Source organism: Emys orbicularis, chromosome 2 (genome assembly GCF_028017835.1).
Source record: "Emys orbicularis isolate rEmyOrb1 chromosome 2, rEmyOrb1.hap1, whole genome shotgun sequence".
Classification (NCBI taxonomy): domain Eukaryota; kingdom Metazoa; phylum Chordata; order Testudines; family Emydidae; genus Emys; species Emys orbicularis.
In genome coordinates this window covers 216,148,015-216,163,050 of record NC_088684.1, presented here as the reverse complement: position 1 = coordinate 216,163,050, position 15,036 = coordinate 216,148,015, and the positions used below count along the sequence as shown (strand labels likewise).

At 42.0% G+C, this 15,036-nt stretch overlaps 1 protein-coding gene across 1 annotated transcript in view; it reads left to right on the top strand.

The window, feature by feature from the left end:
• The window catches only part of DNAJC13 (DnaJ heat shock protein family (Hsp40) member C13), a 101,474-nt gene extending 87,209 nt beyond the window's left edge, over positions 1-14,265 (top strand). Inside the window, exons 50-57 of the mRNA XM_065397728.1 lie at positions 33-202; positions 753-795; positions 2,518-2,691; positions 4,038-4,217; positions 4,926-5,066; positions 5,833-5,976; positions 7,157-7,256; positions 13,583-14,265. Coding sequence (XP_065253800.1) covers positions 33-202; positions 753-795; positions 2,518-2,691; positions 4,038-4,217; positions 4,926-5,066; positions 5,833-5,976; positions 7,157-7,256; positions 13,583-13,680 — 1,050 coding nt within the window. The 3' untranslated portion in view covers positions 13,681-14,265. The remainder of the gene's footprint in view (positions 1-32; positions 203-752; positions 796-2,517; positions 2,692-4,037; positions 4,218-4,925; positions 5,067-5,832; positions 5,977-7,156; positions 7,257-13,582) is intronic.
• The last annotated feature ends 771 nt before the right edge of the window (positions 14,266-15,036 follow it).

Genomic DNA, 15,036 nt, shown 5'->3' with positions numbered 1-15,036 from the left:
ATGGTGGGGATTGCTTTTCTTTTCTTTTGCAGGTTAGAATTACACTAATGAAGTTTCTGCCTGGAGTCTTTATGGATGCCATGAGAGATAACTCTGAAGCTGCTGTTCATATATTTGAAGGAACACATGAAAATCCTGAGTTAATCTGGAATGATCTCTCCAGGGAGAGAGTATCAACAACAGTTCGAGAAATGATGCTAGAGTATGTAGACTTACTGTGTTTGCTAAGTGACACACTTGTTTAGCAGTTTGATTCCTTAAGTTCATTCTCATTAATTAACAGAAATATCCATTTGTGACAAAATTTGAGTTCTGATTGATTAAAAAGTAGAGAAGGATTAAGGCAATGCCTTCCAGTGGAGCACGTGGGTTGAGTAGAGCCTCAGCACAACTGTGAATAATAAGTACCAAGCAATGCAGTGCATGTAACTGCCACCTGATGGCCACCCACTGCCTATGAAGATCCAGAGGAAAGGAAGGCACTTAGTTCTGTGTGCTCTCTCAGCCCAACAGGTCACATTGTTTCAAACTTGAGAAGGGAGAATTGAAAGTGAGGGGGAAAGAAGGTAGAGTTTTGGAATGTGACCCTTGCTTAACCATTACACATGACAGGGAGTGGGGGAGCCAATAAGGAGAGTGAAGGTTGGGATTTTGAATGGGAGCCAAAGTTTTGTTGTATCTAGGATCGATAGTCTTTTAATTCACCTAATTCCCTTTTTTTTTTTTTTTTTTTTTTTTTTAATATATAATAGGCACTTTAAACTTCAGAGGGACAACCCTGACACTAACTGGAAGGTAAAAGCAAAAAGTTCATATTTCGGGGCCCCAAGAGAAACAGTAGGGAAATTGGTAATAAGTGCTCATGCTTTGTTTTCACATGCATTCCTTTTCTCTGCAGTGGCGTAGAAAATGCCAGCGACACGCTTCTAGCAAAAACCACCTGCTCTCTCATATTACTGTAGTCTAGAGTTAACATCTAAAAAACAAGTTACACTGTAGAATTACTGAATCTATCCTCCAAATAACCCCACAAATTTGGTCTCTTGCTAGAAGCATTTAAACATAGGTGGGCTACAAATGTATATAAGAGATAAACTTAACAGTGACGTTCAGAACTAAATTGTGATCAGAGAACCTTAACTGGTCCCCAGTATGCTGACTTTCTAAACAATCAAATCTTCTGTTACATGATCATAGCAAATTACTCTGTTTTCCAGTTGTTAGTAAGCCATTAAGGTTTTCATCACATAAAAATGTCTGTCTGGGCCAACTGAATTGGTTGTATAGTAAATGCCACCTCACTAGTCTGAATTGTTAAATGTATGGTAAAGTATTTGTAAATCTGTCCTAAAAATGAGTACAGTGGCACCTTAAAGACTGACAGATTTATTTGGGCATTTCATAAAAAACCCACTTCAGGTGCATGTAGTGAAACTTACCGATACAGGCATAAGTATACTGGCACATGAAGAGAAGGGAGTTACCTTACAAAGGAGAACCAGTGTTGACAAGGTCAATTCAGTCAGGGTGGATGTGGTCCACTCCCAATAATTGAGGAGGAGGTGTCAATTCCAAGAAATACTGGTTCTCCACTTGTAAGGTAACTCCCTTCTCTTCATGTGCCAGTATATTTATGCCTGTATCTGTAATTTTCACTCCCTGCATCTGAAAAAGTGGGTTTTTACCCACGAAAGCCTTTGCCCAAATAAATCTTAGTCTTTAAAGTGCCACTGTACTCCTCATTGTTTTTGTGGATACAGACGAACACATTAGAATCTCTTCCACTGCCACTGCAATTCTAGTAATTTGTCAGAACTGCGTTTTCTGAGGGGAGACAATTGAGTAGTGTTAGGAAATAGCTTAACATAAACAACACACCGTGCCCTGTAGAGTACGTGCTGTATGGTTTCACACTTTAAACTGTCAAACACACAAGAAGGAAAAATGCAATTGTTGGTTCCAATAAAAATCTGAACTGGAACTTTTCTACCAGTTCTGGTGTAAAGCTTCAAATATTTGAATGTCTTTCATAAAAGTTGAGATAATTTACTAAGAAATCAGGCTTGTTAAATTATCCTCAGTTAATTCTATACATAGAACTCAGTCTTCATCAGCCATGTTGTTTAATTTCTTTTGTGATTAGTGTCCATCACTAGTATGTTTGCATTCACTGCAACTAGCTGAACCCATGGATTTACTTGAAAATGCCCACTCACCATACAGTACTTCCAAGTTCAGAATCTTGTTATATAGGGAAGAATCAGGTACCTAGTGTTTCTACAGTAAGTTACTGTAAAGAAATTATGGTATTGCTAACTTTGCTGAACAATTCCGTGTTGGATGTGTTTTAGGGAACAGAAAGCTGGTGTTATGTGAGTCTCCTTTAATGAAAAAACTTTAGTGAAATCATGGCTGTAATTGGTTGCAAGGTTTTACTGGTTTGCCTCTTTCCTGATAAGAGGGGTGACTTGTTGCTGAGTTATATGGTAACTTCTGTTCCTCTCCAATTTTATATAGCTGCCTGAAGACTTTGCTGTGGTGTATGGTGAAGCAGAAGGTGAACTTTCTGTAGGGGGAGTCTTCTTAAGAATCTTTATTGCCCAGCCGGCCTGGGTTCTACGAAAACCTAGAGAATTTCTTATTGCACTGTTGGAAAAATTCACTGAACTGCTGGAGAAAAATAACCCCCATGTAAGAAACCTTTGTAGCTATGCTTTCAAAATTGTGTTCAACATATAGTAAGGGCAAAGTTGGGCAAGTTTCAGAGCAATAACGTAAGATGCTAATTAGCATTTGGTTAACTTTGCTTCTGTCTTGCTGCTTGTATTTCTGCTTGCAGTGGTGGTAGCAGTTTCCTTTCCAACATAGAAATAGCTTTAAATCTTATTTCTGATTTTGTGCAAAAGCACTTAGATATGATGAAGCGCTTTAAAAATACTAAATAAGCAAACAATTAGAATTTGAATGCCTTCAATCAAGAGTCCCTGTCTTTTGATTGCTCCTTTAAGTCCTATTGGAGTTTTAGCTCAGGGTATTGACTGGGGAATGCAAATCCAAGATAGTTCCGCAAACATTCTGTAACTTCATGGCTTGCTTGGAGGAAAACTGCACCTGTCTAGCTCAACCTAACAGTACAAAAAATCACAGGAAAAGAAGCACTTGCCAACATAAACTGCCACATTAAGGGTACGTCTACACTTACTTCCTGGTTCGGCGGCAGGCAATCGATCTTCTGGAATCGATTTATCGCGTCTTGTCTAGATCCCGGATCGATCCCGGAAGTGCTCACCGTCGACGCCGGTACTCCAGCTCGGCGAGAGGAGTACGCGGCATCGACGGGGGAGCCTGCCTGCCGCGTCTGGACCCGCGGTAAGTTCGGACTAAGGTGCTTCGAATTCAGCTACGTTATTAACGTAGCTGAATTTGCGTACCTTAGTCCGAAGTGGGGGGTTAGTGTGGACCAGGCCTAAGAGCAGGTTAGAAATAGACGTTCAGTTTGTGCCACTGGCTTCCCATACTGCTGTTGACCCTGTTACATCACTGCTGAGCAAGGTTGCCTCCCCCAGCACTCAGCTCAGTGTAAAAAGAATTATCCATTTTTAGCTTATCCATAGGATGAGCAAAATCCTTAATTGTGCTTGAAACTCTGTGAGGGAAGGCAATGGTTCAGTGGCATCAAATTTGACTTTTTTAATAATTCCCTGGACACTGTCTGGAGGAACTCAGGTAGGCTGAAGCCCATGCTGGCTCAGTTACTTCTACTCTACTCATTCTACTTTTTTTTAAATGAAGCAATGTATTCAGTGAGTTTATGCAAACTTGTGTTTTTTGTTAATAGAGATGCATTCTTCTCCCCCCCCCAAAACGTACTGGCTTTAAATCATTTTAGAAATCAATACGTATCTGTAATACTTCGTAACTTCTGACTTTCCACAGATCTGAAACAGCAAGTACTTGCACTGGGTTTCTTTAATGTACTAGCTAATTTTGACCTGGAAAATTAATAATTTAATGCAAAGACTTGTATGCTTTCACAGGGGGAAACATTAGAAACTGTAACAACGGCAACCGTGTGCCTCTTCAGCACTCAGCCTCAGCTAGCAGATCAAGTCCCACCACTTGGTCATCTCCCCAAGATTCTCCAGGCTCTAAATCACAAGAACAATGCTATTCCTAAAAGTGCTGTTCGTGTCATACACACACTGTCTGATAATGAGGTACCACATTTAAGGTTTTCTTTTAGATGGAATGTATATACTAAGTGTATATGGCATGTACGTTCATACCAACTTAGGGCTTGTTTACCTGGCCCAACAAAGCACTCTAGAGGGATGCGATTTGTAGAGCGCTCTAACTGTCACACTTAGACCTGGCTGACACACTCTAAAACGTACTAGTTTGCGGTAATGTAGTGTTAATGCAAGCCAGGTACCTTTGGAGTGTGCCAGCAAGGTCTACACGGGTAATTGGAGCACAACATGTTGGAGCGCTTTACCACGACCTGTAGACAGGCCCTTAATTACTTTTGTGGCGAATAAATCTTCGGAGAACTCTCCTAATAGCCATACTGGTTACCTACGTGGTATTACACCACCACATTCTTAAAACTAAGCCAACATAGCTTCTAACGATAGGTGGGTTTTTCTTCTGTGTTTGCTGTATTACTGTGGTTGATTGGTTAGTAAGTGGTTTTAATTCATCCTAATTATGGATAAAAGCGTCCAGCAAACATCTGCTGCAACAGTTGAGGCCTGCTGCTACTATTGTGAAACATGTAAAACTCCAGGAAAATATGAAGGGGACAGTCGGATATCTGCAGTTTACCATCACAGTAGATGTAGAAGTTACAATAGTACTCATGATTTGAATTTTAGATTAAAAATACAATCAATACAGCACAAACGTTTTTCCTTCTCTACGTACAGCTTTGTGTTCGAGCAATGGCATCACTTGAGACCATTGGACCTTTGATGAATGGAATGAAAAAGCGATTGGATACGATTGGTCTAGTCTGTGAAGCACTTAATCGAATGTTTCAAAAGGAGCAGAATGATTTAGTAGCTCAAGTAAGCAAGCTGTTCTAAAGAAATGGTATAAGTACTTACTAATACTTCTCACAGTCAGGTGTGCATTAGTTCAGCAGGTGTGCAAGAACTGTGTCCTGTGATTACTGACTACTTTAGAGTGCTAGATGGTGCTCACTTCTGTCTTGCCTATTAACTTGTCTATATTCCCATTGTTGGTCTAGTACTATTGAAAGTCCTGGTTTGATAAAGCTAGAATCTGAAGTCCCTCACCCATAGCTCAGAACTGCAGTACAGGCTTCCCCAGGCTCTTTGGACAACATACTTAGACTTTATTGTAAAGCTTCTAAGGTGAGCAGGTAGCTCACCACTTGCATTCTCTAACTTCTAACAGTAGAAAAAAAAGGTGTCCGTAGGGCTTGCTTCAAGGATGTGGACCAGGAGCAGAACTGCCAACTCACTTCATAATTGTCACCGAGTAGCTTAGTGTCTTCAGAGTTTCATTGACATCATTGCATTTTCTTTTTTTCCTGGCATTTTTATCTTGTCTGCAGCAGCATGAGCTTAACTGTTTGCATACATGTACTGACCTGTCTTCAGAAGTAGGTGTAATGGAGCAGTTCAGGGTATTGTGGATCTTCAAAAGAGAGATCCTGTTATTTCAAAAAGACAAAAAAAAAAAAACTTTAGTGCAACAACTGTTCTAAAGCAGAGTGAAGTGAGCAATCAAACGCTGGTAAAAGTCCATTCAATTCAAATGTTCTCAAAGTCCACAGTATTAAGTATCTCCAATAATTTTGCTTTGTAGGCTTTGAAAGCAGATTTGGTTCCGTATCTCCTAAAATTGCTTGAAGGCGTTGGCCTAGAAAATTTGGAAAGCCCATCTGCCACGAAGGCTCAGATAGTTAAAACCTTGAAGTCTATGACTCGCAGCCTACAGTATGGAGAACAGGTAAGTACTTACTAACAATAGGGTGACCAGATGTCCCAATTTTATAGGGACAGTCCCGATTTTTGGGGCTTTTTCTTATATAGGCACCTAATAACCCCTCACCCCCATCCCGATTTTTCCCACTTGCTGTCTGGTCGCCCTAACTAACAATGTTCTGAATCGCTGGGCTTGAGAAAGCTTAATCGTTATATACACAGATACAGTTTTGAGCCAGTACACCTGAGAGCATGTCTCCCAGCCTAACCTTTATTGACGTGCTTAAGCTGTGTCAACTAGTGGTCTATGTTAAGTGGCAGAGTATCCCAGATTCACAGCTTTTAATGAGTCAGTCAATCCATATCTTCCTATGAAGGGAAGATCAGGAGCAGAGGATGAGATTTGTAGGCCACCAGACAAAGCTATAGAAATAGCGTCTGAGGCCTAGAGTGCCAGGGAAGGCTGATGACATCTGAAAGTAGATAGGCAAGACTGATGCACAGGTGTTCTCGGAGCCTGTACTGCAGTGGGTAAAGAGTAAAGTATCTGGAGAACTTCAGCTTGAAATTGGATTCTTGAAAATTCCTCTGCACAGAGCATGCTTTAGAGTTGAGACCTAAAAAATAAATTGTCCAAGTAACACAGATTCCTCTGACCAGTTGAGACAGTGTGTACGTTCCCACTCCCACAGCAATACTAAAATCAGAATCTTGTTCATACATCCCTCTGGTTCAGTTAGTCCTGGGTCCTTCTTCCATCCTCGTTCAAGACTGTCAAGTACTATTCAGATTGATGTCCTGATTCTGCCGCAAGGCAACAGTTCTGCTTCTCAGGCTATCTGGCATATGAGGCAGGAGGCTGCTACCATTGCTTCTGCTCTCCTTGTTGACCAACTGAATGGGTGAGGGAAGAGAAGCACTAGGGAGAAATTCAAGCTGTTCAATAGCACTAAATCTTCTTGGGATATCCATGCTTGTATATTCAACCCCCACCCGAACGGCGACCAACTGTTTACCCTGTGTAATAGTTGTGGTTTTGGGTTAGGATTGTGTATGCCTATTTGGATACTTAAGTGTTCATTTGTATAGATCTAGTCAATTTCTAAAAACTGACCTTACCACCATTAGTAAAGAGTAGAATGTTTCCATCCAGCTATTGTAAGCAGTTGTTAAATGTAGACACTTACCAGCTCTTTATGTTATAGGTAAATGAAATCCTGTCTCGTTCCTCTGTGTGGAGTGCCTTCAAAGATCAGAAACATGACTTGTTCATTTCTGAGACACAAACAGTAGGATACCTCACAGGTCAGCAACACTTATTTCAGATCAGAGTTGTAACCTTCACTTCACTGCTACTGTTTCAAATGAACCTTGAAGTATGCCTGAATAGAGCTGAGATACTTGACTCATTGTTTAAGGGTGTGGTGGGTACATCCTCTATCCTCCAAAGTTTTGCTGCCATCGTGTGGCCATTTCGTTGCACTATGCTAACACTATGAAGTACTGTTGTTTTTCATTTTATACTGTTTGATCTCTTCTGCTAACATGGGTAGGCCATATCTGTTGTTGTTAGCCCATGGCTGGCGCATACCTGAACATATATTTCTGAGGAATCTATTACTATGGTTTTTAGTGTTTAAAAATAAAAGTGTACTGGGCTTTGTAAGACTTCTTATGCTTGCAGATTTTCATAGCAAATAGTCCTCACAGTGCTCTGTGGTGATACAGCTAAAGTTGTTCCAGCTCCCGCTGGCTGTTGTACTTAAATATCACAGGCAAAGTTCTCATAAGTGCCTAAGAGCATAGTTCATTATGGCTTCATCACTTCTAGTTGTGTGGGTTCTAGTCTCCATTTTTCAAATGGCATAATTTTTGTTCAAAAGCAAATTTCGCCTTTTTGTGACTTGGATTTATCAAGAAGCACAATGTTACCTGTTCACACTGTGCAAATATTTGATTAATTTATTGACTCCTGAAAGCTCAAAATTATACTGAAGCAGCATACTTGTATTCTGAGACCTGTAACTTTGTGGTAGGAAGAGTTCAAACTTTGAGAAACTTGCATGGCTAGATTTTTCATTTTGATAAGGCATACTGTATTATACTGTGGTTTCCTTCATGGAGTCCAAAGCTAAACTTATTTTATTTAACAAACAATGAGTTAGTTCAGTTTTAGTTGATGTTTAACATTTCTACATAACCTACAAACTGTCCACAAGCTGGAACAGGTTTCTTCTCTTCTCTTTGATTGCTGATAAAAGCAACCTAGAACACTGTTATGGAATTTCTCCACTAAAATAAATTATTCAAAACTGAGGGAAAGGCCAAAGGGTTGATGTGAGATTTTAATTTTTAAGACTTCTGATTTTGAAGGACTTCATTAAGCCTTTTCTCCTTAAGTCAAATATGACTAAGCTTTTCCTCACAGTCCAGGGAACTTGCATGCCTCTCCCCAAATAAGCACAGATTTAGTCACACCTTCTCTCTACCTGCATGTGGTCATCAACCCTCACTTGTGAATTAATACTGACTAGATTATTCACACATTAAGACAAATGCATAGAAAGGAAAGGCTCTGATATTTCTGATTATATTTCCAGATAAATCTCACTGAGCCCTTTTGGCTAATTGAGGTTCAGAATGTTACGGCCTAGGACAGGGGTTCTCAAACTGGGGGTCAGGACCCCTCAGGGGGTCACGAGGTTATTACATGGGGGTCACGAGCTGTCAACCTCCACCCCAAGCCCCACTTTGCCTCCAGCATTTATAATGGTGTAAAATATATTAAAAAGTGTTCTTAATTTATAAGGGGGGGGGGGGTCGCACTCAGAGGTTTGCTATGTGAAAGGGTCACCAGTAAAAAAAGGTTTGAGAGCCACTGGCCTAGGAGCAGATTCTTAGCATTTGTTGGGCTGTAGGAGTATACCATTATTTGAACAGGAGAACACTAATTTGTGGTTTGTTTGCCCTACGTGAAAAGGGCAAAGCACTTCTTAGTCACACGGGATGTTCAAGACTGTCTAGCTCAGGGGTGGGCAAACTTTTTTTGGCCTGAGGGCCGCATCAGGTTTCTGAAATTGTATGGAGAGCCGGTTCGGGGAGGCTGTACCTCCCCAAACAGCCAGGCGTGGCCCGGCCCCTGCCCCTATCCGACCCCCCCGCCTGCTTCTCGCCTCCTGATGGCCCCCCCCATGGGACTCCTGCCCCATCCAACCTCCCCGTTCCCTGACAGCCCCCCCGGGACCCCTGTCCCATCCACCCCCCCTGCTCTCTGTCCCCTGCCAGCCCCCAGGCCCCCTGCCCCATCCAACCACCCCTTCTCCCTGACTGCCCCCGGACCTCCCCCAATCATCTCCCCCCGTCCCATCCAAACCCTCCTCTCCTCCTTGACTGCCCCCACCCTCTGACCGCCCCGACCCCTATCCACACCCCCGGCCCCTGACCACTCCCCAGACTCCCCTGCCCTCTATCCAACCACCCCCTGCTCCCTTACGGCTCTGCCTAGAGCACTGGTGGCTGGCGGTGTGGCTGCACCAGGACGGGCAGCTGCGCCGCGCAGCAGAGAGCACCGGGTCAGGCCCCGGCTCTGCAGCTGCGCTGCCCCAGGAGCTCGCTCCTCCACTGCCCAGAGCATTGTGCCGGCAGCACAGTGAGCTGAGGCTGCGGGGGAAGGGCTGGGGGCTAGCCTCCCGGGCCAGGAGCTATGGGGCCGGACAGGATGGGCCTGCGGGCCGTAGTTTGCCCACCTCTGGTCTAGTTGTTTCCTACTCCATTTCTTTTGGTAAATAGTCTCTGCTTTCTTTCGGCTATCAGCGAGACATCAGAGCCAATGTGGTTCGTTCCATGCATTGGTAGACTTCCTGCTGATGGATTCATTGCTCTTTTGCTAATTTTTGCTGAATAGAGTCCTATAGTATTTTATACCAAAGAAATCCTATAGTAAAAGTGTTAGCTGACTTCAGCTGTTTTGGGGGTGGGGGGTGGGGGGTGAGGGAGGGACCCAAACAATTTATATTCTTTCTGGACAAGTCAAGTAACCTCTCTATGCGTTTCTTGTTTGTAGCATTGGGCGATTCTTAAATGACAGGGGTGAGGCTAAATTCCTTATGCTTGTAAAGTGCTTTCTGATCATAGGAGGGAAGACGCTGTAGAAATGATAATCTAACCATAAACTCTGAGCATTTCTCTATACTCAGCGCTTGTCTACACTTAGATTGCTGTAGCACTTTGTGAAGATGCTACCTATGCTGACACGGGAGAGCTGCTCCCATTGGTATAGATACTCCACCTCTCCAAGAGGCAGTAACTATGTCGACAGGAGAAACCCTCCCGTCGACATAGCATCGTCTACACTGGGAGCTTGGTCAGATTAACTGCATTGCTCACAGGTGTGGATTTTCCACACCTCTGAGCGACGTAGTTACAGTCCTGTAAATCTGTAGTGTAGACCAGGGCTGACAGTATTCTGCCCTATCTTTGCTTCAAACTGCTTCGCTGTCTGCCCTTCCCTTACAACTTCCCTTGCTTATTTCTTTTTCTCTCAGGTGTCTCTTCTCCTTCCCTTCTAACTGGTAGCAGTCCCCTTCACCTCAGAAGTGGGCTTTAGATGTGCTCTGCCAGGCAGCTTGCTAACGTCTGTGTAGCTCTCTAATGCAGGTAGATATCATTTTGCTAAATGCATGTTCCATTCACTGCATTCCTAGTAACTGACTTATACGCTCTTTTAGATGCATGCTATACAATAGAAGCAAGCGTGTAGTCTCCTCAAAATATTGCACAGGGGTGCAAAATACTATACAGACTATTAAACTGCTGCAGTTGTACTTACAACTTTTGGAACAGTAACTTGCTCCTCCTAGAAGGTACCTTGCTGAATGATGATGTAAACCTATAGACTAAACCATTCCTGAAGGAATTTATTGGAATATTCTTTCTGGGGGAAAAGATTTGTGGAACAAGTGAATTGGATTAGTATGTTGAATCTGTTAGGGTTCACACATGATTTTGAGTCCAGTCCACTGCTTTTATGCCAGTAGGCTAAGGTATATATCCACCAATTGGTTTGTGAAACAAGTATACCTTGCATATATACAGTAATGGAGTTAAGCTTTATTCAGAAATCCCTAAGTAGCAGGTTGCCAAAAATTTACTTTTCTTCACGGCCAAGTGGTTTTTTCATGGCTCTTCTTGAAAGGTGGTGTGCATTTTGGTTTCCTCATGGCACACGTTTGCCTTTTTCTTCTGAAATGTAAAACAGCATGGCTGTCAGTGTGCTGTAAGGAAACACTATTGCGTTTTGAGAATAGAACTTTAGATTTCAGTATTTATGTAGGTGATGGGAAATTAAATGGATACATTCATTGATGATTTAAGTGTGACAAGTTCTAACTCCTTGAATATAGGGTAACAAAAAGCCCTATAACTTCTAAAACAAAGGGGTTTTGTAGGATTTTTTTGTTTTGAAAAAGCCCTATGGATCCTTGCACTTCCCCTGCCCTCAACCAGCTTCTTTTCACCAATCTGTGCTCTGCACACTTCATCCTCCAGTTGATTTTGCTTTTATATCAACTTTTCATGAACATGAAAGTGGACTACTTTCTACCTCTGTTTACTCACAAGATTCATGAAGGGTGTGATGCATTTGGATCATCTCAAGACACAAGAGGTGTCATAAAAATGTAATGTCCTTACTTGGCTACTGTTCTTGAGTCACCCAGATCCTATCTATGAGTCCAGGTTTCTCATATGGAAAAATTTAGTCTTTGTGGCAGTGACTTTAGCTTCAAGCTCTAGTGACAAATCCACTGTAGACTAAGGTTACTGTTTAAAAGGGAAGGGAGTGCAGATCTGTTAAACTCTGATCCAAACAAGAATTACAGGGACCTTCCTTTTCTTCTGAGGAGATGGAACATTAATATTCACTTTCTTCAGGCTTGGCAGTGCTGTTTTGTATTCTGAATGCTTTCTGCCTTTTAAGTGAAAAAGAAGCACTAGGAGTTGTGCTATGCCATCTCAACAGGGATAGAAATATTGCCAGCTAGTGAGACAGTTTAATGGCTTTATCCCTCCAAAGAATGGAAGTTCCTGCTAGTCGTATCTGAAAGCATAAACGCCAGAGTGAGGGTATCTGGTTATAACAGGGGTTGGCAACCTGCGGCACGCGTGCCGATTTTTACTGGCATGCTGCTGCCAGCTGGGGTCCCGGCCGCCTGCCCCGCTCAGCCCACTGGCAGCCTGGGTGAACAGAACCCCTGGCCGGCAGCAGGCTGAGCAGGGCAGGCAGCCAGGACCCCAGTTGGCAGGAGCCGGGGGACGGAACCCCAGACCAGCAGTGGGCTGAGCCGCTCAGCCTGCTGCCAGTCTGGGGTCCCAGCCATCGGCCCCGCTCAGCCTGCTGCTGGTGTGGGATACCAGTCGCCGGACCCACTCACCTCGCTGCTGGTCTGGGGTTCCAGCTGCCCGTCTCCCTGCCAGCCGGGGTCCAGGCCTCCGGCCCTGCTCAGCCCTCCTGGGATACCGGCAGTCAGCCCAGGGCTCTGCTCCTGGCCTGGTCCCAGCGCTCTGCAGCACTTCTCAAAAATTACACTACAGTTAGCTTAAAAACTTTGTATATTACAGTAATGGTTAAAAAATGTATAATGTTAATAAATACATAGTCTTGATGAAACAAAGTAGTTGTACTTATGTGCCTGTGCTTAATTTGTGTTTTCGATGATTTACCTTCTAAAAAAATCTTGCATGTCTCGCACCCCCAGAAAGGGCATCTCGCACCCCTAAGGGGGGTGTGCACCCCAGGTTAAGAACCACTGCACTAAACTGATAAGATCTGCATTTTAATTTAATTTTAAATGAAGCTTCTGAAACATTTTAAAAACCTTGTTTACTTTACATACAACAATAGTTTAGTTCTTTAATATAGACATAGAGACCTTCTAAAAACGTTAAAATGTATTACTGGCACGCGAAACCTTAAATTAGAGTGAATAAATGAAGACTCGGCACACCACTTCTGAAAGGTTGCCGACCCCGGGTTATAAAATATCTGAATACTAGTTATCATTAGCAGCAAAGACTCCTGTGGCACCTTATAGACTAACAGACGTATTGGAGCATAAGCTTTCGTGGGTGAATACCCACTTCGTTGGATGCCACAGGACTAACACGACTACCCCTCTGATAGTTATCATTAGGTCACTTTATTTTGTCAGTTTCTCTTCCATTTGGCTGGAATTGATTTTTCTGGGTTTTTTTGGTTTGTTCCTTGTTGTCTAGTGGTACTTAGCGCATTAGATTTATTAAACTTCAGACTCTCAAATATATGAACATGCCATCTCTGTTTCCTTAAGCACAAATCCTAGGAATTTCCTAGGCTCTCAGACTACAGCTATAAATGAGATTTATCCTCCATTCCTAATGGCAAGGCTTAAAAATAAAAACCATAAAACAGATGGCCTCCTTATTAAGGTTAACAAAACTATAAGGTCAATCAAACTGTGTGTCTCAGTATTTTCAAAGATGACAATTTTAACAAGGGTGATTCTGAGTAATAAGTATAGAGAACAGCCATTTCATTATATTAAAACTAATTATCAATATTTTTTTCTTTCTCTCTTTCCTCTCCTCCCCCCCAGGCCCTGGAGTTGCTGGCTACCTTACTGCAGGAACGACATCCTCTGTAATGCCCAGTGTACCACCCCCTGTAGACAATGAATTGGGAGATACCAGCTAAGGGATTTGAAATACCCATGAAAGACTTTTAAAGGCAGACTGGCCAGTGATGAGGAACAGCACTTTCCTCCGTCTGATGCTTTGAAATGAACTCTTACTGCCTTTCCAATTGTTTCCTGACAGTGTTATTCCTTTTTCTATGAATATATTTTTTTTAGGGGAAAAAAGTCAGTGAGTCTGTCACATTGTAACATAAGAAAGCACTCTAAGGATCAGCCCAAATGGGTACACAAGAATTTTTTTTCTTGTTGTACGTAAGCACATTTTGTTCCTTTCTATTTGTTTACAAGACTGTGAATCAAACAACTTTTTCCTAGTTTTTATATTTTATGAATTAGCATGACTGGAGTTGAACTACAGTCTAGAAGAATTGGACTAAGTCACTTGACCCCCACCATCCCCACTAACAGGGCATTTTCCTCCTCTGCTCCAAGTCCTGACATGATCATTCTCATTGAACAATGACTTACTAGAGGTTTGTCCCTGCACCGGTTCACTGATGTCCTTAATCATTAACATTATCTTCCTGAGATCAAACCACATTAGACACTTGTATGTATAACTGGCTTTACCAAATTGAAAACACTTCAGCAAAAAAAAAAAAAAAAAAAAGTCAACCTGGTATGTAAGAACCTAGTGTAATTGTGAAATGTTCTATACATTATCCAATATATAAAAGCTTTCTATATTGAATGTACATTATACAGATCACTCATATGTACATAAAATTTTAAAAATAAAGGGAATTGAGCCTTGTTAATGAGACAAAGCTTTTCTATTAATGGAATGTTTCTTCCTTCTTGGAAATGGTTAGAATTCTAGAGCAGCCAGCTAGACCGTACTTCTGAGAGAGGGTTGTTCTTGAGTGACTGGAAAAAATGTATTGAAGGAATTTGTGTATTCTAAGTATTTTATCACCCAGAAAATGTCTGACAAAGGAGAAAGTCCTATACCCTGGACACTAAAACTAGAGCAAATTCCAGAGTAATGTGTAAAAACTCAGATAGTAACATACTCTAACTTATAAATGCAGGTAGAGGTGTAAAAACTGACCATATTCTTCCATTTCTGGTATTTAACAGAACAAATATTTCTAGTGGGTGCTGGTGGAATGCAATAATCAGCCAATCCCCAAGGAAAGAGTCCAGAAAATATTAAGCAGGTGTCTATTAGAGCAATTCGGATAAATGCAGCACAAGTCAAAATTATATTGCCCCTTTGATCTTTTAATTATACAAAAAAGTACTGGGTCACCACAGCCTGGAGCTGTGGAGATGCAGTCCAATACACAGCTAAAAACTATGCATAACCTCAGTTATTAGCAATGTTAGCAACATTGACCTTCCATATTCATTGT